Source organism: Astyanax mexicanus, chromosome 15, assembly GCF_023375975.1.
Source record: "Astyanax mexicanus isolate ESR-SI-001 chromosome 15, AstMex3_surface, whole genome shotgun sequence".
Classification (NCBI taxonomy): domain Eukaryota; kingdom Metazoa; phylum Chordata; class Actinopteri; order Characiformes; family Acestrorhamphidae; genus Astyanax; species Astyanax mexicanus.
The window spans coordinates 45927891-45955167 of NC_064422.1; the positions used below are offsets into that span (position 1 = coordinate 45927891).

At 35.7% G+C, this 27277-nt stretch overlaps 1 protein-coding gene across 3 annotated transcripts in view; it reads left to right on the forward strand.

Moving 5' to 3' along the window:
- Nucleotides 1-700: 700 nt before the first annotated feature.
- rnf157 (ring finger protein 157) overlaps nt 701-27277 on the forward strand; it is a 42809-nt gene continuing 16232 nt past the window's right edge. The window contains exons 1-14 of one of the 3 annotated variants that reach the window (XM_022686568.2): nt 701-1398; nt 4010-4128; nt 9845-9933; nt 10797-10943; nt 13716-13833; nt 17057-17123; nt 17222-17265; nt 18666-18713; nt 18824-18895; nt 20740-20899; nt 22229-22341; nt 24360-24595; nt 24807-24915; nt 26445-26553. In XM_022686568.2, coding sequence (XP_022542289.1) covers nt 1311-1398; nt 4010-4128; nt 9845-9933; nt 10797-10943; nt 13716-13833; nt 17057-17123; nt 17222-17265; nt 18666-18713; nt 18824-18895; nt 20740-20899; nt 22229-22341; nt 24360-24595; nt 24807-24915; nt 26445-26553 — 1519 coding nt within the window. In that variant the 5' untranslated portion in view covers nt 701-1310. The remainder of the gene's footprint in view (nt 1399-4009; nt 4129-9844; nt 9934-10796; nt 10944-13715; nt 13834-17056; nt 17124-17221; nt 17266-18665; nt 18714-18823; nt 18896-20739; nt 20900-22228; nt 22342-24359; nt 24596-24806; nt 24916-26444; nt 26554-27277) is intronic. The other 2 variants (XM_022686567.2, XM_022686566.2) reach the window with 2 other exon arrangements.

Below are 27277 nucleotides of genomic sequence, written 5' to 3' on the forward strand. Positions count from 1 at the left end.
GAAAAATAAAAAGTGTAAGTGAGTAAAAAGTCCTGCAGCTTTGTGCTATGCTGTGCAGTACTGTGCTGTAGAGGTGGGCAGATCGATCCAAATATCGATACTATCGATACCAATGCTGGTATTGATATTGAACAATACTCGTGTGTAAAAAAAAAAAATACTTACGTTTTTTTTGTTCAAGATCCACTCTCTGTTCATAAGAGTAGATTTTTTTTTACATAAAGAATTAAACAGAATTGCACGGAACAGTAGAAAATTCCTTATTTTTTCTGTTTTATTTATTTTCCTAAGTACAATTCTATTTGAAAAAAAAAGAAAGAAAGAACTTTAAAAAAGATGAAAAAAGTCTAGTGAGGGGAGAATTTGTATTTTATTTTTGTATTGTGGTTTCTCCTTACCTATGTGAAAAATTATTTTTCCTAATGTTAAGGCAAACTTTGTGTTTTGTTACTGTTCCATTGTTTCTAAACAAAAATGTTGATTGTGATTGTGAATAAAGTATTTTGTTATCATGTACAATGTTTGGCGAAATTCTATCCTAGGTCTTTTGGATCCTTTGGATCTATAAAGCTTAAATCTTAAAAAGTATCAGTATCAGTATCGGCAATACTGTCCCTGCATTTACTTGGTATCGGATCGATACCAGAATTCCCCAGTATCGCCCACCTCTACAGCTCAGTGCTGAGGTGGTGTTGGTGCTGCAGTGCGGTGATGTAGCTCTAGTTTTGGGAAGGTCAGGTTCGGATCTGCTGGATTGTGGATCTACTGCGCCAAAGCCCGGCTCCGGGATTTATGCCTGACGTCAGACCGTGGCCATTAGTGCTCTCCTCCGGCAGCATCAGCGCTCAGCAGCGCTCAGCAGCACCAGCATCCCCCCGCCGCCACCCTCACCCTCACCCGCACCTCCACCAGCCACCGACCGGCGAGCGCGGAGCCGGGGGACGCCCGGGCTGAACCCCCGCCCTGCCCGGATCTAGCGCCTGGTCGTGACCGCCGGAGCGGCTCCCACACGCCGCGGGTCGACTAAAGCAATGGCCTAGCGCGGGCTAACGGAGAACCCGGGACAAAACCAGGCGGAATAACCGACCGCTAATCCCGTGCCCTGCGATATAAACACAAAAACAGCCCCACCGGAACACAGTGGGGAGAGCGGGGAGCCGCAGCCGGGAGAGCAGCGCGCAGCAGCGGGGAGAGTCAGGACCCGCAGCCGGGGGAGCAGCGCTCAGCAGCGGGTTGAGCGGCCGCGGTTCAGCGCTGTTTATTTATTCACCGCAGGATTTGAATGAATCTGATTTATAATCCAGCTGGAAATGGGAGCTCTCACAAGCAGACAGAATGCCGGAGTGGAGGAGGTCGATATACCGTCCAACTCTGTTTACAGATACCCTCCGAAAACCGGTGAGAAAAGCCCTTTAAATAACGTTACTGTTATTATTACGTTATTATTATACTGTTATATAGGGTTATATAGTGTTTATAGTAGTAGTAGAATCACATATCCCCTCTGGGCCTATTAAACTGAGTGCCACCAGTTTACTGTAGATTAGTGATGGTAAAGATGATACAATGATAATAAATGATGTCACTGTCCTATAATAACAATAGTAATAATAATAACAACAATAATAACAATAATAATAATAATAATAATACTAACAATAGTAATAATAATAATAATAATAATACTAACAATAGTAATAATAATAATAATAATAATACTAACAATAGTAATAATAATAATAATAATAATACTAACAATAGTAATAATAATAATAATAATAATAATAGTAATAATTCTTCTTCTTCTTCATTATTATTATTATTATTATTAGTAGTAGTAGTAGTAGTAGTTGTAGTAGTATTATAATATAGTAATAACAATCATATTTGTACTGTCCTATAATAAGAATAGTAATGTTGATGATAATATAAACATAAAAATGTGACTATTATTATTATTATTATTATTATTATTATTATTATTATGTAGAAGAATCATATATTACCTTTGGGCCTACCACAGACCACTACTTTACAGGTGATACAATTATAAATGTTGTCCTATAATAATAATAGTAATAATGATGATGCTAATATAAAAAAGTATAAAAAAACAAATGACATAAGAATAACAAAAGAATAAGATGATAAATGATGTCACTGTCCTCATTCTTACTGTCCTTCAATAAGAATAGTAATAATAACTATGATGATAATATAGAAATATAAAAAACACTGACTATTATTATTATTATTATTATTATTATTATATAGTAGTAGTAGAATCACATATCGCATCACTTACACAGAACACCACTTTACTGTAGATCAGTGATAGTAAAGATGGTAAAATAATAAATGATCTCACTGTCCTCATTCTCACTGACCTATAATAACAATAGTAAGAATGATAATGATAATATAAAGATATCAAAATAAAAACATGATTATTATTATTATTATTATTATTATTATTATTATTATTATTATTATTATTATTATTATTATTATTATTGTAGTAGTGCTAGTTGTAGCAGAATCACATATTCCCCCTGGGCCTATTAAACTAAGAGCCCATTACTTACCCAGACCACCAGTCCTCTCTGTCCTATAACAACAAAAGTACAAAAGTATTAACAATACTAGGTAATACTATCTAATTAAATCATCTTATTCCATATGTATATCAGCAAATACAAAAAAAAAATAATAAGTATTATTGTCATAAAGTGCTAAACAATATATTGATATTTTATTGTGATAATTCTTCTTACCATATTGACAATATAAAAAAAGAATTCACTGTGGACAAAGATTATAGCATATCACTGTATAATAAGAAGAATCATTTACTGTAAAAAAATATGGAGTATTACAGCTTTTATAAAAGTAAGCTGTGGCATAAATAAATGCATTATCATAATAAAATTATTATTTACAATAATACATGTATTTTAATGTCTGGGGTCATTAATTGCCAGTAAAGTATTGTAAAATTATAACTAAGTACACTGTAAATAAACAGTTATCAGCTAGCATAAATTTAGGCTCTTATTCCACATTAAATTAAAGTAACCTATGTAGGCAGAAGTTCACACTGATGGTGAGTGTATGCAAAGAACCATTATGCAAATAAAGGATAAAGTCAGGGGTCAATAAGAAAGATGCAACTTTTGTGTAAGATACTATAAAAATGAAAAAAAATAATATTGTGAATATTGAACATTTACTGAAAATGCATAAACATTTATATTTTAAAGTCTATAATTGTGTACATTTTTGCCTGGTGTTTAGTCTCATAAGAAAAGACATCCGAAATTTAACCACCATTTTTCTCAAATGTTACTTATATTTATATTCAGCTCTGGAAAAAATGAAGAGAGCACTTTATTTTCTGAATCAATTTCTCTGATTTTGCTATTTATAGGTTTATGTTTGAGTAAAATGAACATTGTTGTTTTATTCTATAAACTACAAACAACAATATTGTCATTTTATTGTCATTTAGAGCATTTATTTGCAGGAAATGAGAAATGTCTGAAATAAGAAAAAAGATACAGAGCTTTCAGATCTCAAATAATGCAAAGAAAACAAGTTCATATTTATAAAGTTTTAAGAGTTCAGAAATAATCAATATTTGGTGGAATAACCCTGGTGGTTTTTAATCACAGTTTTAATTTCATGCATCTTGGCATCATGTTCTCCTCCACCAGTCTTACACACTGCTTTTGGATAACTTTATGCTGCTTTACTCCTGGTGTAAAAATTCAAGCAGTTCAGTTTGGTGGTTTGATGGTTTGTGATCATCCATCTTCCTCTTGATTATATTCCAGAGGTTTTCAATTTGGTAAAATCAAAGAAACTCATCATTTTTAAGTCCTCTCTTATTTTTTTCCAGAGCTGTATTTATGTATGATTTTACTGTAAAAAATATAGGAATTTGTTACAGTGTATAATACATTTGAAATGTCATAGTGAATTAATATGTGTGTGTGTTTCTGTTATATAGGGAGTTACTTTGCCAGTCATTTTATTATGGGAGGAGAGAAGTTTGACTCAACCCATCCAGAGGGTTACCTGTTCGGAGAGAACACAGATCTAAACTTCCTGGGAAACAGACCTGTAACGGTAAGAAGCTTTAATGAGAAAATCATTATAATTTATTATGCTTCTGCTGTGAAACTTAAAAGTAAATCTGTTTTTATCTTGTTGATGAATATAGACTCGTCTGTTATATTTTACTGCATCAGTCATTGAAAAGCTCTGGCTGCCTGTAATGATCTGCTCAGATTGTGTTTTCTCTGCTGAAGCTGCTGCTGCAGTTCTGTAAAATCCTGTAAATTCTGCACTTTCTAATGCGGAACGGAAAATTCCTGCATTTGAAGGATGCAGAGTGATAGTCACCCACTGCACACAGTCATCATACAGCAGATGAGTGTGTTCAGACTGATCCCACAGAGCTGCTCAACCACAGACTGAGGAGATCTTTTGTTCCTAGAGCCGTCAGGCTTTTTAATTTCTCCCATCGGGAGCAGGATGCTGCTACAGGCTGAGTTCAACCCAGTAATGCTACATGAACATTTACTCTACCACACTTACATTTACACAAACATCTATTTATCTCTCTCTCTCCATTCATCCATGCATATGTCGTGGGAAGACCAATAAGTGACAAAATCTATAAATCAGTAGAATCCACCCATCCATTCATTCATTCACCCATCCATCCATATATTGTTTGAAGACAAATTAGTGACCAAATTCAATGAATCAATCTAATCTATCCATCCATTCATTCATCCATCCATCCATCCATATATATGTTGTGGGAAGACCATTTAGTGGCCAAATTCTCGAAATAAGTAGAATCCATCCATCCATCTATCCAACCATCCATCCATTCATCCACCGCATGTTATGGGAAGACCAAGTAAGGACTATATTCTATGAATCAGTAGAATCCATCCATCCATCCATCCATCCATCCATCCATTCATATGTAGTTTGAAGACCAATTAGTGGCCAAATTCTCTGAATAGGTAGAATCTATCAATCCATTCAAGCATCCTTCTATTGATACATCCATCCATCCATCCATCCATCCATACATTGTGGAGAGACCAATTAGTGGCTGATTTCTATAAATCAGTATAATCCTACCTTCCATCCATCTATCCACCCATCCATTCATCCATACATCTATATATTTATCCATCCATTAATCTATCCACCCATCCTTTCATCCTTCCATCTATCCACTTATTAATCCATCCACCCATCCATTCATCTTTCCACTCATCCAGCTATCCATCTATCCACCGTATGTTGTGGGAAGACCAATTAAGGACCAAATTGTATAAATCAGTAGAATCCATCCATCCATCTGTCCATCCATCTGTCCATCCATCTTTTAACCAATGCATCCATCCATCCATCCATCCATCCATCCAACCATCTATCCGCCAATCCATATATTTGTTGTAAAAAGACCAATTTGCTAAGTGCGGACCACGCCTAAAGAAGTAGAGAAAGAAGAAGGAAAAAGGGGAGGGAACTCGGGGAAATTTGGGCTGGAGTTCTGAACTGCGTGCTTGAAGAAGCGTGCAGTTATATCCCCCCCTTTTTATTTAATGAGAAGTGGAAGAGTAGAAAAAGGGGGTTGTTGGGGAGGAGGTGGGTTGCGAACTTTCGTCACGAGAGATAGTTAGTTAGGGAAGGTATTTATAGGACGGTTGATTGATACGGGGTGGAGTTAGAACGTAGAGTTCGGGCGTGGTCCTTCTCCCAAACTTTTGTTATTACATAACATCATTTAGTGGCAAAATTCCCTTAATAAGTAGAATCTATCCAATTCCATGAATCAGTGGAATCCATCCATCAATCTATTTAACCATCCATTCATCTTTATGTTGTGGGAAGACTAATTAGTGGTCAAATTCTGTAAATCAGTAGAATCCTGCCATCCATTCATCCATCTATCCACCCATACATTCATCCATCCATATGTTGTTTGAAGACCAATTTGTGGCCAATATATATGAATCTGTGCAATCTATCTATCCACCCCTCTGTATATTGTGGGAAGACCAATTACAGGACGATTCCTATAAATCAGTGGAATCCATCCATCAATCCATCCATCCATCCATCCATCCATCCAGCCAACGTATGTTGGAGTAAAAGCAGTTAAGGACCAAATTCTAAGAATCAGTAGAATTAATTAATTAATTAATTAATTAATTAATTCATTCATTCATCTATCCATCTATCCATTCATCTATATGTTGATTGAAGACCAATTTGTGGCCAATTTCTATGAATCTGTGCAGTCTATCCATCCATCCATCTGTATAATGTGGGAAGACCAATTACAGGCCAAATTCTATGAATCAGTGAAATCCATCCATCCACCCATCCATCCATCCAACATATGTTGGAGGATAACCAATTAAGGACCAAATTCTAAGAATCAGTAGAATACATTCATTCATTCATTCACTCATCCATCCATCCATCCATCCATCTATTCACCACTCCATCTATATGTTGTGGAAAGACCAATTAGTGGGCAAATATCCTAAATAAGTAGAATCCATCCATCCATCTATCTAGCTGTATGTTGTGGGAAGACCAATTACAATCCATCTATCCATCCAAAAATCCATCTATCCACTCATCCATCTATCCATTCAATTATACATCTATCCATCAATCCATTCATATGTTGTTTAAAGACCAATTAAGGACCAAATTCTATAAATCAATAGAATCCTTCCATCCATTTATCTACCCTACCCAGTATTGGTGTCTGGAGTGAAGGCTCCACAGAAGGTAGAGTATTATTACTGTGAGGGACAGACAGGCCTCAGTTTAACCCACATCTGAACATCACACAGGAGAGGAAGTGTGTAGAGTGTGTAGATGTTGAGTATGACTGGCTGGGGTGATCAGTGAGCATCAGTTGCTAATGCTGGAGTTAATCTCAATCTGAATAGATTAGAGTGTCTCAGTACTGTATTATAGTAAAGCTACACACACTGAGCTTCCACCGGCTCTCCAGATTTACTGTTTTTACACTGTAACAAAACTTCCTGGTGGATTGGACCAAAAGAAATGCTCCAAAATGGAATAAATATGGAATAAAATCCTGTTTTTATTAGTTTATATAGTTGACATTTATAAAGTTATAATGTTTTTGCATGACACACAGTGTTCATAAATACCAAATTAGGGCATTGGTGATTTACTTTTAGGACAAATAGGCCCGTATACTGGAGACATTAGAAATGTATACATACTGTGTTGCTTGTGTGGTATTTATATTTACAGGTGCAGCTAAAAATTAGAATATCAATCAAACGTGACTTTATTTCAGTAATTCAGTTGAAAATGTGAAGCTTATATATTACATACATGTATTAAACACAGAGTGATCTATTTTAAGAGTTTATTTCTTTTATTGTTGATTATTATGGCTTACAGCCAATAAAATCCCAACAATCACCAATTTGTACTTTTGGTACACAGTATGGGCAGTGTGCCAAATCCTGCTGGAAAATGAAATCCTCATCCCTATAAAAGTTGTTATCAGCAGAGGGAAGCTGTAAGATATGAAGTGCTGTAAGATTTTAGTGGGAAAATAAAACTGCACTGACTTTAGACTTGATAATAAAACACAGTGGATCAACAGCAGCAGATGACAGACATGACTCTCCAAACCATCACTGATCATCAGTACATTTTACATTTCATTTAAAGTAAATCAAGGGAGCAGAGTCTGGAGGACGAGTGGAGAGACACATGTACAGCACTTAATGCTTCCCTCTGCTGAGAACAACATTTATGGAGATGCGGATTTCATTTTCCAGCAGGACTTGTCACACTGCCCACAATGCGTACCAAAAGTACAAATTGGTCTTATATAATAATCTAATTTTCTAATACACTGATTTTTAAATAGAAATTGCCATTTCTCACATTTTGACATAATGTGAATCTGGAAGTGGTCCCTTTATACTGTGTAATCTAATATAGACTTTAAGTAAGACGTTAGCACTTCATGCTTCCCTCTGCTTAGAAAAACTTTTATGGAGATGCTGAGATTTCATTTTCCAGCAGGATTTGGCACACTGCCCACAATGCGTACCAAAAGTACCAATTGGTCTTGTAATATAATATTCTAATTTTTTGATACACTGATTTTTTTAGAGTTTTTCATTGGTTGTAAGCTTTATAATCATCAACATTTAAAGTAATAAAGGCTTAAAATAGATCACTCCGTGTTTGATACATCTATATATTATATATGAGTTTCACATTTTGAACTGAAATACTGAAATAAAGTAATTTTTCAGTGATAATGTAATTTTGTGAGATGCGTTAGTGTATGTCTGGTTTTTGTGGGTTAACAGCTTGTCTGTCTGTAAGCGGGCCGGCTGGTGATGTTGTGGATTTAAGCAGCAGCAGATTACTGTGGGTAATACACACAGTCACATTCAGGCTGTGCTCTGTACGGGGGGGAGGGGGAGGGCCGGCAGGACTGGCAGGTTCGGTGGCGGGTACAGTGGCAGGTGGGGGGGCTGGCACGTGGGCACGCCTGGCGAGCGCGGCTTTCCAGAGGACGAGGCGAGCTGTGCCAGACACCAGCGTTTTAACGATACACCCACACACACACAGCGCTTCATGATCTTTTAATCAGATATATTTCAGATATATTTAGTACACTTCTCTTTTCTGTGAGATTTTATAGGCCAGATTGGGCCTGATCTGGAGAATCTGATATGCAGAGATGTTGATCAAGCGATTAATCAATAACTCTACTCTACTGGCGCCTAGATTTCTATTGAGAATAAAATAAAAAGGGAACAATTAATACCTGACTAGGTAGGTAAGAGCCTCCCTTTGGCGCATTGGATAATTATTGCATATAATTATTGGTTTAATTAATATTAATATGTTTCAGTTGAGAACAAGTTACTATATTTAACCCTAGCTGATGCAGGGAGTAGCTTCTCGGTAGTTAAACAACCATGTGGAAAGATGTTAAAAACACACTAAACCCTAAAACTTATTTTTTTATTAAAAGCAGTCCTAATTAAACATACTGTAACACAGTGGAGGTAGGATGCGAATGCAGGTCTCTTTTATTTCCCATATTTTAAATAAAAAAACAAAGAACAAACCCATAGGAAGTAACAAAAACACTTAGGCTACTGAAACAAACACTATAAAACAAAGGATTAACCATAAGACTAAAACAAACAAGCAAAATAAGTAAAATAAATAAAAAAAACAAAGAAACGAACTAAAGAAAACAAACCAGAAACTAAACTTACCAAAAAATGCAGAATCGAGGATCAAACAAACAGAAATTAAACAAAAGACTGGGTCTACAGAGGCTAGAGATCACATACAGACAGAGAATCTAACACAAACAAAAAGCACAGCAGAGAACAAAGGAGCACATGGGGTATTTATGAACAGGCACAGACAAGGGACACCTGTGTAAGTAACAAGGGGGCGGGGTTACAAATGAGACAGAAGGGGTTACAGATGACAGGGCGGGGCTAAGGCGGAGACAAGACCAAACACAAAACAGAGCTTTTTAACTTTTAAAAGACACTTTTACTGTGGTCATTTTTGCACCTACAGCGCCCCCACAGGTTCAACTGTGCTAAAGGCGATGATGATGTTATAGTGTACTTTGGTACACAGACACATCATCACAATATGCAAATCTGTAAATCTGAGTTTAAGAAACAATTTGTGCTGTAATTTTAGGTACTATTATTACTATAAATGTAGATTAACTTGTTTTATTCTGCTGTTTGTTTGTTTTTTATAGTTTCCGTATAATGCTCCACCCCCTCATGAGCCGGTGAAGACCCTCCGCAGTCTAATCAACATCCGAAAAGATACCCTCCGCCTGGTCAGGTGAGAACTACACCTACAAACTTCATATTTATCCAAGTTAAACCTGTCACAATAATTATTATACAGTCTATTTTCACTGTAATAATAATTATAACCAAACAGATCCTATTTTATCCTCTTTTTAACTTTTAAAAAAATATTTAAATAAACAGAGATAATGGAACTGTGGCATAATCACAATAATACATCTGATCTACGACTGCAACACAGCAGTGCTAATATTACACGTTATAGCACTAACCTAGAGTGTATTATTGCTTAAATGTTTTTTATTAAATAAAACATATATGAAAAATGTGTGTTTTCATTCATGTTAATTGACTTATACATGTAAATGGAATATAATATAATATAATCAAAAGGAAGATGGATGATCACAAGCCATCAAACCACCAAACTGAACTGCTTGAATTTTTGCACCAGGAGTAAAGCAGCATAAAGTTATCCAAAAGCAGTGTGTAAGACTGGTGGAGGAGAACATGATGCCAAGATGCATGAAAAAAAAAACTGTGATTAAAAACCAACCAGGATTATTCCACCAAATATTGATTTCTGATCTCTTAAAACTTTATAAATATGAACTTGTTTTATATTTCTTTGCATTATTTGAGGTCTGAAAGCAGCTCTGCATCCATTTCTCATTTTCTGTAAATAAATGCTCTAAATGAGAATATTTTTATTTGTAATTTGGGAGAAATGTTGTCTGTAGTTTATAGAATAAAACAACAATGTTCATTTTACTCAAACATAAACCTATAAATAGCAAAATCAGAGAAACTGATTATTTTCCCAGAGTTGTATATAGTATATATTGTGGTATAACTGTGTTTTATGGTTTGTAATCTCTGGTTTTATGTTTACAGGTGTAGTGAGGATATGAAGTTACCCGGTCAGGAGGCAGATAAAGGTCGGAGTTGTTATAATATTGAGTTTACGTTCGATGCAGACACACAAGTGGCCATCACCATTTACTACCAGGCTGTGGAGGAGTTCCACAACGGTGTTCCCATGTGAGTCACAGCGTTATATAACACTAATCTAATGCTGCTGCTGCCAAAATAACACTAATATTCATTAAAAAAAACCTTTTAATGTGATATTAAAGAACACTCTGTTTCCAGCAGAGAGAATTAAATCAAACAGATTCAGGATGAAAAATAATACGGGCTCAGTTTCCCTAAAGCATCTGAGGATTCAGATCTTCCTATGATGTGGAGAGAATTGAGATTTCTTTATATGTAAAAGTGCCAAAATATGGGATTATTGATTGTTTAAAGCTGTTCTTTGATGTATAAATCATAAGTGTTTGCTTTAGCTTTGGAAAAAAACTGCATATATCTCATAAAAACTGCTCATATCTGTCTTTAAAAGGATATATTTTATTTACATCCTATTTATTTTTTCTCAGAATGAAAGATGCTGGTTTTCTTGTTTTTTTTAGAGGGATTGTGGGAAGAAAAATACAATAAGCTCTGCTCTGATTGGCTGGTTTACAGAATGATTGCAGGTTTACGGCTCAAATAACCTGCATTTATAGCTTAGTTTTAACATTGTTTAAAAAAAAGCTAATTATTAGCAGAGATCTTATTATTTAGTATTATTTCTCATAATGCTAATCATGGTGATAAAGTCCTGCCCTTTTACAAAAAGAGCCAATCAGCTCGCTGCTTGTTTAGAGAGTGAAGGAGAGTCAGAGTGCTGGTGGGGAAGCTTCCCCTCGATATGGAGATCTGCGCAGGCGCAGTAGAAATAGCAAACCAAATAAATGCGTTATTTTGTACATACTTTTAAGCAGAAAGGTTTTAAACTGTCCATTAGGTTTGTATTAGATTGAGCTGAAATGCACTACAGAAACACTAAATCATTTTTTTTAGTTTCTAACCAGTTGGGCTTTTTTTTACATTTAATTTATTTAATTTATTTTATTCATTTCGTCCTGAGTAAAAAATAAAGGTTGATTGATTAATTGATTGATTGATATAAAATATGTTGTAATAAGACCTTATTAGACCCGCCTTTGCGGCTTAAACTGCATGGTAACGCTGGGCGATATGGCCCTAAAATAATAAGAATTTTATCAGATTTGTAACAGAAGTCCAGAATGATCCAGAATATCAAAATACTACTACTACTACTAATAATAATAATAATAATAATAATACACTCCAAGTATCTCCATATATCCAGGATTAAAGTAAAATAAATGTTACTGGACAGATATAGTTTCTAGTAGATATATAATGGGAAATGAGAACAGTGTGAATTTTTCTCAGTTTTTTTTTTTTATGTAGGGGTGGGTGATATGGTACCATATTTCAGGGTTTAATATTGTTCACCATATTCAACGATGCGATACGGCACACCCTTAATCCAACCACTATGATATATTGCAATATAGATATATTGTCCCACCTCTACTGTTTATAGAGGATTAGTTTTGTGGGTTTTTGAACTGGCTCGTTTTTCAGCTCAAAACTCATTATTTAACCATGACAAGATAATATACAGTTTTACATTGTAGGGCAAATTTAAAAAATAAACTTTTTTAAGCTGATTTCAAGACACTTTGCCATTCTATTTTACTTTTATTACCTAATATATCTCTTTTATAAACCGCTGCTAACACTGTGTATGTCCTTTTTTATATTTAACAGTGTGTACCGGCCTCAGAAAGAGCAGCCTGTACATTTTGTCTCAGGGTATCTCACAATATGATATTATCACGATATGTTGCCACAATAACAATGACGATAATTTTATAATACTCTAATTCTGTGATTCTCAGTATATTGCCAGACAATTCTCTGTAAAACAATGAAAATATTAATATTTGATGGCATGTATCGATACAATGCGATCAAACCACAACAATATATTGCAAAACATTGATATATTGTCTCACCCCTACTGTTTATAAGGGGTTAGGTTTTTGAATTGGCTTGTTTTTCAGCTCAATTCACCGTTCACTCAGTATGTAAGATCCATATCGCTTCTGTCCAATGAAAAAGAAGTATCTACATTTTTGTGGATAAAATTTCTTGATGAATGGACCAATAGAAATTCTCAAAAATTACCTGAAAGAAACTCTTTTTACATTGACTTCTAGATATTTTTTAATATGGTGAACAAAATTATACCCTGAAATATCCTAAATAGCCTAATTATCACATCAGGGTACTACTTTTTTTGCTGTTTTTTGCAAAAATAAAAAAATCACATCATAATATCTCAGTTAGGGGTGTGCCTTATCATATCATATGCAATAATAACATTTTATTTTCAGTATAGTTTTTGTTGCAGCAGTGTATTCTTGATATATTTTTTTCAATTCATTGTTTTGTTATATCGCCAAGAGTATCGTTATCATGAAAATACCATGAAAAATCGTTATTTTATTTTAGGGCCATATCTCCCACCCCTATTGACTTTCATTGAAAGTTAAGAAGATTTTATCTCTCTCCTGTAAAGTTGATGTTTTGGACATACTTGTTTTTCATTGGACAGCGACAATATATAGTGTGACTTTCTAGAAATAAACGTTTTAAATGGATTTTAAGCCATACTAATGTAGTTTTATTAGCTAATATATCTCTTTTATAAACTGCTGCTTACACTATATACATCTGCATATCGTATATTTAACAGTGTGTACCGGCCTCAGAAAGAGCAGTCTGTACATGCTGTCCCCCAGAACGTTGTTTTTGTGATAATTAATTCAGTGTTACAGGCTGCTGATTAATAGTCGGGTGTTTTTTGGTGTTTTTTTTGGTGTTTATTTACAGATATCTGCCACAGGACGGCTCTCTGCAGTCTGAGACGGTGCACTTTAAGAGGGGTGTCTGCCAGCAGTTCTGCCTGCCCTCACATTCAGTCAACTTATCAGAGTGGTCAGACGAAGAGGTGCGCACAAGATACTGCTGTATACTATTTTATCTTTTGTGTGGACACACCTTCTCATTCAGTGTTTCTAATTTTTAAAAGTGTTTAACAAACCAAAATACTCTGTGAAGCATTACTCTGATGAACTTATCCTGTACAACAGAGGAAACTCTCGCTCTTCCTTTCTTTCCTGGCCAGGGGCGGTCCTGATGAGTGCCAGTTTTATCATTATAATGTTTCTGGGTCCTAAAGTACGCCCTGCGCAAGCCGTGTCTCAATAATGCCTTATTTTCACGCCTTGCTCCTGCACTATTAAAATAGTAGTAGAACAGAATAGTAAATAAAATAACATTGCTGTTCCCGTAAATGAGCTGCTGGAGCTCCTTCACAGCGTCAACCAGCAGCTCAGTTTCCTCTGCTGAGAAGAGTTTGTTGAACACGTCCAGGTAGCTGCACCGTTACAATAGCAATCCACCAAAGACAGAGCTCATCTGACTCTTAAAGGGAATGATGAGCAAGAGCCGCTCTGATTGGTCTATTTCACGTTACTTTTGCATTTCGTTTCGAGTCGTGCCAGTTGTACTTTTCCTGTCGTTACGATAGCAAAGACACACTTCACTTCACTACTTTACAACTGATGCTCTCAAACTGACATAAACCCTCCTGTTATCTTTGGAGTCAATTTGACCTCATTCAGTGTTTAAATCTAAAAAAAAAATGGTTGAAAATATATTTGCAATTAATATTCTTTGCCTTTTTTGCTAATTGCATGAAAAAAATTGGTAAAAAATACATAAATAAATGTTTCAACTTAAGTGTTTGTTTTATTAAGGATGTTCTATTGGCACAAAACATAAAAAAATCTCAATATTTGTACAGATATTTGTATGGTTATAATCTTTCTTTAAAATGCCCCTTTACTTTAGACCCTGACTTAACAACACAATACTATAAAGCTTATATAATACTAATATAACATTATTATAATAATGCCAGAATCACTGATTGATCATTTATCAAATAAACATAAAAAAATAAGCAAGTGAACTTTGCTAACATGTTTATTTATCTTGAATTATATTCATTTTCTAGAGGTTTAAATTGCTGGAATTATTCCTGACCCAGAGAATAAAGGGTGTTGCTGAATTTGAGCAAGAAATTCAAGTAATTAACTCTTGATGAGTTCAGCACAGCTGTTACATTACATTACATTACATTTCATTTGGCAGATGCTTTTGTCCAAAGCGACTTACAATAATGAAGTACAAAAGTAATAGGAATTAAGATAACCCATTTTTAGATAGGGCTTAAAGGAGGTCAAAGGGAAATAAAGGGATAGAGAAGTGAAGGAGGGGAAGAAGGAAATGGGGTTAGAAGTAGTTAGTGTGTTAGAGGTGTTAGGAGAGTAAGTGCTTTTTGAAGAGCTCTGTCTTCAGGAGTTTATTAAAGATAGTGAGAGATTCTCCTGATCTGGTAGTAGAAGGTAGTTAGTTAGAGGTGTTAGGAGAGTAAGTGCTCTTTGAAGAGCTCTGTCTTCAGGAGTTTATTAAAGATAGTGAGAGATTCTCCTGATCTGGTAGTAGAAGGTAGTTAGTTAGAGGTGTTAGGAGAGTAAGTGCTCTTTGAAGAGCTCTGTCTTCAGGAGTTTATTAAAGATAGCGAGAGATTCTCCTGATCTGGTAGTAGAAGGTAGTTAGTTAGAGGTGTTAGGAGAGTAAGTGCTCTTTGAAGAGCTCAGTCTTCAGGAGTTTCTTAAAGATAGTGAGAGATTCTCCTGATCTGGTAGTAGAAGGTAGTTTGTTCCACCATTGGGGAACTCTGTATGAGAACAGTCTGGATTGCTTTGTGTGAATGTTTGTTTGGTAAAGCGAGGCGACGTTCATTGGAGGAGCGCAGCGGCCGGGAGGTAGCGTAAGCCTTCAGGAGCGAGTGCAGGTAGGAAGGAGCTGTTCTGTCATCACCTTGTAGGCGATTGTAAGAGCTTTGAATTTGATGCGAGCATCAACTGGTAGCCAGTGGAGCTCAATGAGCAGCGGGGTGACATGTGCCCGTTTTGGCTGGTTGAAGACCAGACGTGCTGCTGCATTCTGGATCATCTGGAGTGGTTTTACTACACAGGCCGGGAGGCCAGTTAGCAGGGCATTGCAGTAGTCGAGGCGTGAGATGACGACTGCTTATACCAGGAGTTGGGTGGCCTGTTGCGTCAGAAACTGTCTAATTTTCCTGATGTTATAAAGCGCGAAGCGGCAGGACCGAGCAACCGAGGCCACATGGTGCGTGAAGGAGAGCTGGTCATCAACCAGAACAACCAGGTTCCTAGCAACCTTTGTCGGTGAGAGAGAGAGAGAGTCGATACTTATAGAGAGGTTAACTGTTAACTGAAAGCCTGAATTCCAGGAGACTCAATCTTATAAAACTGACTGAAAAATTCCAGCAGAGATGTGTAAAAGCTTCTTCACAGAGTATTTAGGTTTGTTTAACACTGTTTTTAAGTTACTATATGATTCTTTATGTGTTCCTTCATAATCTGATAGATCACTTCACTATTCATTTACTATGTTTTCTTTATTTTCATGATTATTTACATTGTAGATTCTCACTGAAGCATCAAAACTATGAATGAACACATGTGGAGTTTTATGTACTTAATAAAAAAAGGTGAAATAACTAAAAAAACATGTTTTATATTCTAGTTTCTTCAAAATAGCCCCCCTTTGCTCTGATTACTGCTTTGCACACTCTTGGCATCATTCTCTCAATGAGCTTCAAGAGGTGGCCACCTGAAATGAAAGGTTTTCCAACAACAGTCTTGAAGGAAGGAAGGAGTTCCCAGAGGTGTTTATTAGCACTTGTTGCTCCTTTGTCTTCTTCACTCTGTGCTCCAGCTCACCCCAAACCATCTGGATTGGGTTCAGGTCCGGTGACTGTGGAGGTTCAGCTCATTTTTTATTAAGTACATAAAACTCCACATGTGTTCATTCATAGTTCTGATGCGTCAGTGAGAATCTACAATGTAAATATCAGTCATGAAGATAAAGAAAACGCACTCAATAAGAGAAGGTGTGTCCAAACTTTTGGCCTGTACTGTGTATATATATATATATATATAATGTGTAATAATGTTTTAATTCAGAGTAAATATTGATTATTTTGTGTTTGTATGAAATTTAAACTATGCTTTTATACAGAAGACTATATTATATTGATATTGACTCATAGTAACGTCACTCTGTTTATTTTTCAGCTTTTATTCGATATGGATAAAGAAATCTTCCCCATGGTGGTTCAGGCTGTGGTGGATGAAGGAGACGGTGAGCTGAAACTTATTAACACAGACATTTTCCTAATCAGCACACATATATTTACTGTGCTTTATTTTTTATTTTATTGTGTTTTTTGTTTCCTACAGATCATTTAGGACACTCTCATATTCTTCTCGCAACGTTTGAGAAGGTACTGTATGTGTTTCTGTAGTTTTTTTAGTTATTTATGATGCATATTAATCATTAATTGCCATTATGACCGGGAGATCGCTGGTTCGAATCCCCATCACGTAGCTTGCCATCAGCTGCCGGAGCCCTGAGAGAGCACAGTTGTTCTTGCTCTCTCTGGGTGGGTACAGTACAGTAGATGGCGCTCTCTCTTTCCCCTCATCACTCCTAGGGTGATGTGGATCAGCACAAAGCTGCGTCTGTGAGCTGATGTATCAGAACCGAGTCGCTGCGCTTTCCTCCGAGCGTTAGCGCTGTGATGCTACTCGGCAAAAAAGTTCAAAAAGACGCGGAGTCTGACTTCACATGTATCAGAGGAGGCGTGTGCTGGTCTTCACCCTAAATCAACTATACAGCTCTGGAAAAATAAGAGAGCACTTAAAAATGATGAGTTTCTTTGATTTTACCAAATTGAAAAGCTCTGGAATATAATCAAGAGGAAGATGGATGATCACAAACCATCAAACCACCAAACTGAACTGCTTAAATTTTTACACCAGGAGTAAAGCAGCATAAAGTTATCCAAAAGCAGTGTGTAAGACTGGTGGAGGAGAACATGATGCTAAGATGCATTAAATTAAAACTGTGATTAAAAACCAGGGTTATTCCACCAAATATTGATTATTTCTGAACTCTTAAAACTTTATGAATATGAACTTGTTTTCTTTGCATTATTTGAGGTCTGAAAGCTCTGCTTCTTTTTTTTGTTATTTCAGACATTTCTCATTTTCTGTAAATAAATGCTCTAAATGACAAAATCAAGATGAGTCGATGCGAATAGAAGAATTTCAGGAGCTTTGAAAGACGCAGTCGCAAAAAAAGACCATCAAAAACAATGTTATGATGATGGAACTGGCACTCGTCAGGTTTCTCATTTTAAAAAAAGACAAATCTCGTTTGGTTTGTTTAACACTTACTATATAAGTTTACTATATAAATTCTAATGTGTTCCTTCATATTACAAAAATAAATAAAATAACTAATAACTAAATAAATAAACAAAGATTTGAAAGCATGCTCAAGTGCAGTCACCGCAAAAAAAGACCATAAAAAATGTTACTATGATGAAACTGGCACTCATCAGGACCTCCTCAGGGAAAAAAAGAGTAAGAGTTCCCTCTGTTGTACCAGCCTCAGAAACTGAGTTAAATTTAGTTTAATTTGGTTTGTTTAACACTTTTAAGTTTACTACATTAATCATTATGTGTTCCTTAATAGTAGGGATAAATAAATGAATAAATAAAGGGAAATATTGTGAACTGAATTGTGAATTTTGCGTACCATTAAACCCCAACTCAAAACCCCTCTTTCTTCTCTTTATTATTTTTATTCTCTTTATTCTCTTTATTATCTTTATTACAGCACATGGACGGCAGCTACTGTGTAAAACCCCTGAAGCAGAAGCAAGTGGTGAGAAAAATCATTTTTTAATCCCTTTTTTAAACTGAATTAATGTGATTTAATGGAATTAATGTAGGGTGTTTGAGTTGTGACTTGAGTTTTCCTGCTGCTCTGTACAGGTGGACGGTGTTAGTTATTTACTGCAGGAGATTTATGGCATAGAAAACAAATACAACAGCCAGGAATCTAAAGTAAGTCATTAATCTCATTCTCTTAAAACGGATCAGTGGAAACCTCACTGTTTTACTGAGCGCTGGGACGGGATTAACACTCAGCACTGCTCTGACCTTCACTTCAACCATACTTAAATATGTTTTTACTATTTATTTTTCTTTTTTTAAAGTTTTTTAGCTTCACTAAGTGAGTTAAAAGTGCAGGACAGAAGGATGATAGCTCAGTATTGGGAAATCTTGTGTCAAACTGGAAAAAAATTGACTTTTATAACCATAATAAAAGCAGGAGAATTAGAAAAAATATATTAAGACCTAGATATTAGTGCTGCATGATATTGGAAGCATTTTACATTGCAAAAGTTCTTTTTTTTGGACGATATATATATATATATATATATATATATCGTGATATTAAACAATGCAGGGCCCATGACATCACTAGCCCCGCCCCCACCCGCACGCTACTGTCTCACATCCGGACCAATCAAGAGCTGAGTCAGAGCTGAGCTCAACTAAAAACCCGAGAAAAACAGCAAAACAACAGTAATTAGCCCTTTAATCAGCATTTAAATGGCTTTTTAAAAGATATATAAGAGTTTTAATACGTTTTTCTGGGATTAAAAGTGTGAATTCAGCTGTAACTGGAAATATCTGCACTGCTAAACTGTGCTGGACTGAGGAGCACAGCTTTCCACACGTGCTCACGTTTACAAGCACGTGCCCAACCATGTGGATGGAGGCCATGCGTGTGGTTACCACGTGTTTTACTCCTGCCCCTCCCCCTCACGCTTCTCAGGCAGCAGCAGCCTGTCACTCACGCAGACACAGAGACAGCACTGTGTATCTACTTCTTGTGTCAAGGATCAAAACAGAAAACATTACAACATGACGTGTTTGATTTTATTGCCTTAACTGAAATCGCACGTCCTGCGATGTGACTATTGCAGAGGTACACACCACGATGATGATGCTTAAATGATATATCATGCAGCCCTACAAGATATTGAGAAATTTGAAGTGTGGTACGCTTTTAAATGCATCTATATAATTTATTATTTATTCAATTATGTATGATTTGTATTTATTTTGTTTAAATTATTTTACATTAGTTTTTTATGCTGTTATTTTTTATTATTATTTTATTATTATTATAGATTTATTTCATTTATTTCCAATGTGAATCATGTGAAATGATGTGTCTTTTGGTTTGATCTGCATTTGATGGTGAAAATACTGTATACATACTAGTGCATCTAAAAAAAATTAGAATAACTTTTCTAATTACTTTATTTCAGTAATTCAGTTGAAAATGTGAAACTCTATCATATATTATATAGATGTATTAAACACAGAGTGATCTGTTTTATGCGCGTAATTCTTTTATCGTTGATGATTATGGTACTTTTGGTAAGCAGTGTGGGCAGTGTGCTCACAGTGTCCTGCTGGAAAATGAAATCCAAATCTCCATAAAAGTTGTTATCAGCAGAGGGAAGCATGAGCTGTAAGATTTTTCAGGAAAACTCTGTGCTATGGAGATGAGGATTTCATTTTCCAGCAGGACTTGGCACACTGCCCGCACTGCGTACCAAAATAATCAATTGGTCTCATATAATATATTTAAATTTTTTGAAACACTGATTTTTGGGTTTTCATTGGCTGTAAGCTTAAATTAGATCACTCTTTGTGTAATACATCTACTGTATATAATATATGAGTTTTTAACTTAATTACTGAAATAAAGTAACTTATCAATTATATTCTAATTTACATTTTTTGCACTAGAAAAATGCATTAAAAATATTGTTTTAAAAAAACTGTTCAACCTGTTATTTTTAAGCATTTTTAACTGTGCTGTTTTGCAGGTGGCTGATGATGAGATTAGTGATAACAGTGCGGAGTGTGTGGTGTGTTTGTCGGATGTGCGCGACACACTCATCCTCCCCTGCAGACACCTGTGCTTGTGCAACGCCTGTGCAGATACCCTGCGCTACCAAGCTAACTGCTGCCCAATCTGCCGCCTGCGTAAGTGCAGTCCTACTGCAGATCACGTTTAAACATCTAATCTACTGCAGAAATATAAATACAGTTCTATATAAATAACACTTATTTACAGTATTATTGAGTAAAGTAAAGGTAACAACTAAAAGTCAATAGTTGCTATATGATAGGGCTGGGTGGTCCTCACTAGCGGCTCGAAGAGAAGCTCATTGGCTAATTTTTATGTGTCAATTTGTTTTTAGTATTTCTTTTATTTATTATTTTTTTACTATTTTGATCCTTATTATTTCTAATTAATATTATATTTTAAATCCCTTTTAAACTGCTGCTGCAGCTAAGCCAATCAGCTCTCCCTTCTGCCCTACCCTTAAACCCATACATCATCCAATGCTGTTCCGGTAAATGAGCTGCTGGAGCTCCTTCACAGCGTCAACCAGCAGCTCAGTTTCCTCTGCTGAGAAGAGTTTGTTGGACACGTCCAGGTAGCTGCACCGTTACAATAGCAATCCACCAAAGTCAGTCAGAGCTCACCTGATCTACTCTTAAAGAGAATGATGAGCAAGAGACGCTCTGATTGGTTTATTTCAAGTTACGCCCAAAATTAACCACACCCACCTTCGCATGTGATGTAGGCAAACTTTTGACTAAACTAAGTGAAAGAGTTAACTCATGTTTTTAATTGTTTTACTGTGTATCTGGCAACATTGTAAATACAGTACAGGTCAAAAGTTTGGACACACCTCTTCTCTCACATTCAGTGTATTTTTTCTTTCTTAGGATTTTTTTACATTGTAAATTTAATATTATAAATTATATTAAAGCTCTACAAGAACACATGGAATTATTTATTAAACAAAAAGAATAATTTTGCTAAATAAACCAAAATATGTTAAAATATACTGTAGATTCTTCGAGATAAGTAGCAGATCTGCAGACTCTTGGTGCTTTAATCTCAATCTGGAATAGTTTTCTCAGAGTCTTGAAGGAAGGAGTTTCTGGAGGTGCTGAACAATAGCTGCTGCTTTTCTTTCATGCTGGGAAAGAAGCTCAAGCTCATTCCCAATTAAATCACCTCAAATCACCATCTCAGTTCATCAGCTTTAGATCAGGGGATAAATGTGGAGGGATAACACTTTTTACCATTTTTTATGTCTACAATGTAAAAAACATTAAATAAAGAAAAACACTGAATAAGCAGATCTGTCCAGTCTTTTGGTTGGTGCTGTAATTTCTCTGCAGTGTTTTGTTGGCATTCCCAGATCACCTCAGTCAGCTCTCTCTGTGTTTTTATCCTCAGCAGTACATAAAAAAAGCTTTTATTGTGTTTTATTGTTTTATTTGATTGTTTTTCAGCGTTTCGAGCTCTGCTGCAGATCCGAGCTCTGAGGAAGAAGCTGAGTCCTGTTCTTCAGAGCGGCTTTAACCCCGTCATCACCTCTCAAACATCAGACTCGGAGGAGCACTCGGTGAGAAAACACTGCTTTTATCTCTAAAAGCCCTTTATTATTCTTCTTTACGCTGGAATTCAACTAAACAGTGATTTCACCAAAACCATTTCACTCTCACAACAAAACCTCTTTCTAAAAGAGACGAGAATAACTTTCCTAAATCTGTTAGTTTAGCTGAATTTAACTGGTTCATAGGCTTTTTTCATGCACCATTTTATAACTAATTCGTTTTTTTAAGCCTCCTCTCATGTTTTGGGTCAAATTGATCCGTTTTAAAGTTTGAAGATCTAGGAAAAAAAGTTTTCCAGTATTTTTTTCAGTATGAAACTTCTGTTTGCTTTAATTACTGTAATTAACATATAATATGATAATGGTTCATCTCACATATTAAACTAAAACTAAAACTAATTTGCAATGTTATTTTTCAATGTTATGTTTTAATATTATGTAAAACTATTGTGTTTTATATGTCGGTCTTTTAAAAGTGATAAAGTAGTGAAACATTAAAAAAGTTCGAACATGTATTTTTTATTTATGAAAAACGAGTGAATTATCCTAATTGAATCATCACCTGTTAGAGGTAAGAAACACCTCTTGCACTAAATATTGATTATATTGATAATAATTAGCAATGGAGTTAGTAATAAAATGTTAACTTTGCTGGTTAGAATTTGTTTGGTTTTAGATATATTTTAAATAATTAAACATTACGTTAAATATGAATGGGGAACACCACTGCTGGTTCTGACAAATAAACATAATAGTTTTAACTGACTTAAAACTAAATTGTTGCTTGTTTTTGTTTTTTTGTCATATTTACATTTTTCAGATAATCAAACAAATTTTAATTTCAAATAATAAAAGATTATTATTACCTGAGTAAAATATTTCATTTATTAAGAGAAATCCCAAACCCAAGTAACTGGATATTTTTTTCCCTTTACTACATAATATTATGATTTAAAAAGTGTGTTATTTTTGTCTAATATTACAGTTTTTTGTTAACCCTTTGAACTCTAGGCTGTTTTGTTGTGTTTTTTCTCCGTTTTTGTTTTCAGTTCCTCTTTCAGGTCTTATAACACAGTAATTATATCAGACAGACACATGCCCTGATCTCTTTTACTCCAGAAGACATACGGCTGCTCAAAAATATCATCATTTAAAATGTAAAAGGAAGCAGAATTGTTATATATTTTTACTTATATTTGAATGTGCAGACTAAATAAATTCACGCCCAAGATATATTTTCACAAATGGTTAAACTAGAGTGTTTATAAGTTGAAAGAATAAGAATATTGATGTTTGAGTTCATTACATGGCTTATTAATTATTACTTTGATAAAATACATGGAGAAACAGCATCAGGTGGATTTATTTTATTTTTCTTGATAATCAATAATCACACCTCTAGGATACATGTAGATACTAAAAACCTGACACTCAGAGCAGCCTATACCTTTCAGTATTTTAATCAGGAAACACAAAGAAAACTATATACAATAAAAATCTACATTTTTTTTTGTCTAAATAAATAAAAATTTAGTTTAGTGCAAAATAACTACTTAGTAAAAATGTGCGAGTAAAATTATTAAAAACTATATAAAGTAGTGCGCACACCATACCTAGCTTTAGTTTGAGTAAAGCAGGTAGTTTCACACTTTTGAGTCTTTATTTACTGATATTATTTGGTTTGAAACATCATATAAATATGTTTGAAGCACTAAAGGTAAATAATATTGGTTGGGGAAGGAGATTTTTCACTTTTTTAGGTGTTTTTCTCTCAATGGGTTTCTTGTAGATTTAGCTTTACCGCACTGGGATGTGATCACTATTTTTAGAAAGAGTAAGCTCCGCCCTTTCTAACCATATATGGATTATGTTTATGGGTGAAGGGATTCCTGAGTAATTAAGCTGAGAACACAAGGTGAGACTTTAGACGGGAAATCCGTCTGTAGGGATCTAAGGGTTAAAAAAGCTGAAAGTATAATTCTGATGTGTAAGTTTCAGGACTGTGTGTGTATTGTTTTGTGTTACAGACCTCCGAGCACATCCCTCCAGGTTACGAGGCCGTGTCTCTGCTGGAGGCCCTGAACGGACCCCTGAACCCCTCACCTGCGGCCCCCCCGCTGCAGGGCCTGGCCAAGGGCCACGTCTCCGGCACCCTGCCCTCGTACGGCACCGAGAGCCACCACACCGCCGCGCACTCCACCTCACCTTTAGAGCACTCCACCACCTCCAGCCAGGGGCTCAAACTGAAGAAGAGCGGCTCCAAGTGAGTCACGGATTTACCTGCTCCCCACCTCACCTGTTCACACACCTGGAGAAACACATGAAGAATAATGTAGTAACTTAAAAACAGTGTTACGATAATGCACCGTTTATATTGTGAATTTAAAATGTGTATTTTATAGATAAGCCACAGCTATAATACGCTATGATACGATAGATACAGATTAACGTTCTGCACTGTGGGTTTCCTTCAGGTCCCTCTCTCAGAATTCGTCGGTTCTTCCTGAAGAGGAGGACGAGAAGTCCTGCAGCGAGTCCGAGGTTCAGGCCTGCAGGAGGAAACTTCCTGTAGACCAGCAGGAGGTAAAAATCATCAGTGTTTTCTATATTCAGTGAAGAATACAAAATCAGATATTAGATTAAGTATTGTCAAATAGCAGTAAATAAAATATAAAATAGATAAAAAATAAAAATAGAATTAGAATAAAATAGAAAATAATAAAATTATTATAAAAAGGTATGGTTTAATTGATAAAAAATTAAGATAAAAAGAAAATAAGACTAATACAACAAAAAAAAATGAGCTAAAACTAACTTTTACATAATACAATAAAAATACAAATAAATAACTGAACTAAAAAAAACTAAAATATGTGATGCTCATTGCTATCTTACATCCCACCAACAGTTCTCATATTCACTCCTTTATATCTACACTGATGGGCATGGTAATTTATTTATATCTCTCTTTTATTCTACCTCTTTTCTTTCTTTTCTATCGATGCATATCCACAAACAACACAAATGCTTTTTTATTTATCTCATGTATTTTGTCTTTTTTAATGTATTTTCCCCCTTTTTGCTGTCCTTTTGTTTTGTTTTGCTTTACAAAGATTTCTTTTTTCACTCTTCCACCCCCCCCCCCCCCACTTTTTTCCCTGTAATTTTGCTTATATTACTATTATCTCTCTATTACATACACAAAGACTACAGCAACTATAACTTTTGGTGAGCAAAAACAACAAAAAAAGGAAACAGATATATTTCTGTTACTGAAAGTAATACTGGTGGTGGAACTGATCTGAATGGGTGCATGTTCTGACAATGGTAAAAATGGGTGAAATGTGTCAAAATTTACAAATAAAACCAATAAAAAAATGAAACTTAATTTTAATTGTACTAATTAGCAACTGAATACATAAATAAAGCTTTATAGCATGTTCCACAGTCTAATCTAATCTAATAGCGTTGTGGTGAGAACGTGATCTGGTCTCAATCGGACCCAGCTATCAAATATACTGCTTTTATTTGAGCTAAATTGCTGATAAAACACAGTTTAATCTGATATAATATCCAGATAATGCTAATTACCACAGCTATGAACGAACACTCTCTCTGCTGCGGCTGCTCCATGCTGTTTACACACTGAGAGCTCAGTCTGTGCTGCGTTCACTGCACGCACTATGTGTACTGCACGACTCATTAAAAACACTTGGTTAAAAGCACAGCAGCAAATATTTAGCGTTCTGTGTTAAACTATATTCACTTTCTCACTCCTGTGCCAGACAGCTCTGACCAATCAGAGGAGACGATGTGCTTTCGTGGTTTATTGGTGCGCATTTTGATGCGTTTAGGTTTGTGCCCGTGTGAAAACAAACCAAACAGAGGGAGAAAAGCTTTAAATAAACAAACTCATCACCTGATCCGGATCATAGAAACCAACTAAACTCCCTTACACTACAGGATACTGTATATATTGAGGCTTATTACTGATTTTACATTTATTTTTCAGATTGTGTATTATTTATATGGTACAGAGCTGGTACATGGTACTGGAGATGATAAAGATGTATCAGGTGTTAGTTTATGTGTTTTTATTGTTGTTTTGTCAGTGTGGTGTGACTCCTGAGAGTGATAATCTCACCCTGTCCTCATCCGGAGCGATAGATCAGTCCTCCTGTACCGGAACCCCCCTCTCCTCCACCATCACCTCCCCTGAAGGTACAGAACCACACAGAACCACACACTGATCATCAGCTACAGCTCCTTCACACAACCAGTTCATCAGTTCATTCATCCCCATTATAACTGTGTATAAATATGTTATTATATATTTTCATTCAAAGCACTGAAGATAAATAGATAATGTCTGTGTGTACACTGTATCAAAGTAGGTGGATAGACAAACAGACAGGTAGGTAGACAGACAGAGAGACAGACAGACAGACAGATAGATAGATAGTCAGGTGGGTAGACAGACAAAACTGACCAACAGACAGACAGGTTGACAGACAGACAGGTGGGTAGACAGACAGACAGACAGTCAGTTGGACAGACAGAGCAGGCAGAGAGTTGAGTAGACAGACAGACAGACAAACAGGTGGATAGACAGACAGACAGGTGAGTAGACAGACAGACAGACAGACAGGTTGACAGACAGACAGGTGGGAAGACAGACAGACAGACAAACAGTAGGTAGACAGACAGACATACGGACATACAGAAAGGTGAGTAGATAGACAGACAGTCTGGTGGACAGACAGACAAACTGACCAACAGACAGACAGACATGTGGGTAGACAGACAGACAGACAGACAGACAGTAGGTAGACAGACAAACAGGTGAGTAGACAGACAGACAGCTTGACAGACAGACAGGTGGGTAGACAAACAGACAGACAGACAGACAGATAGTTAGTAGACAGACAGACAGCTTGACAGACAG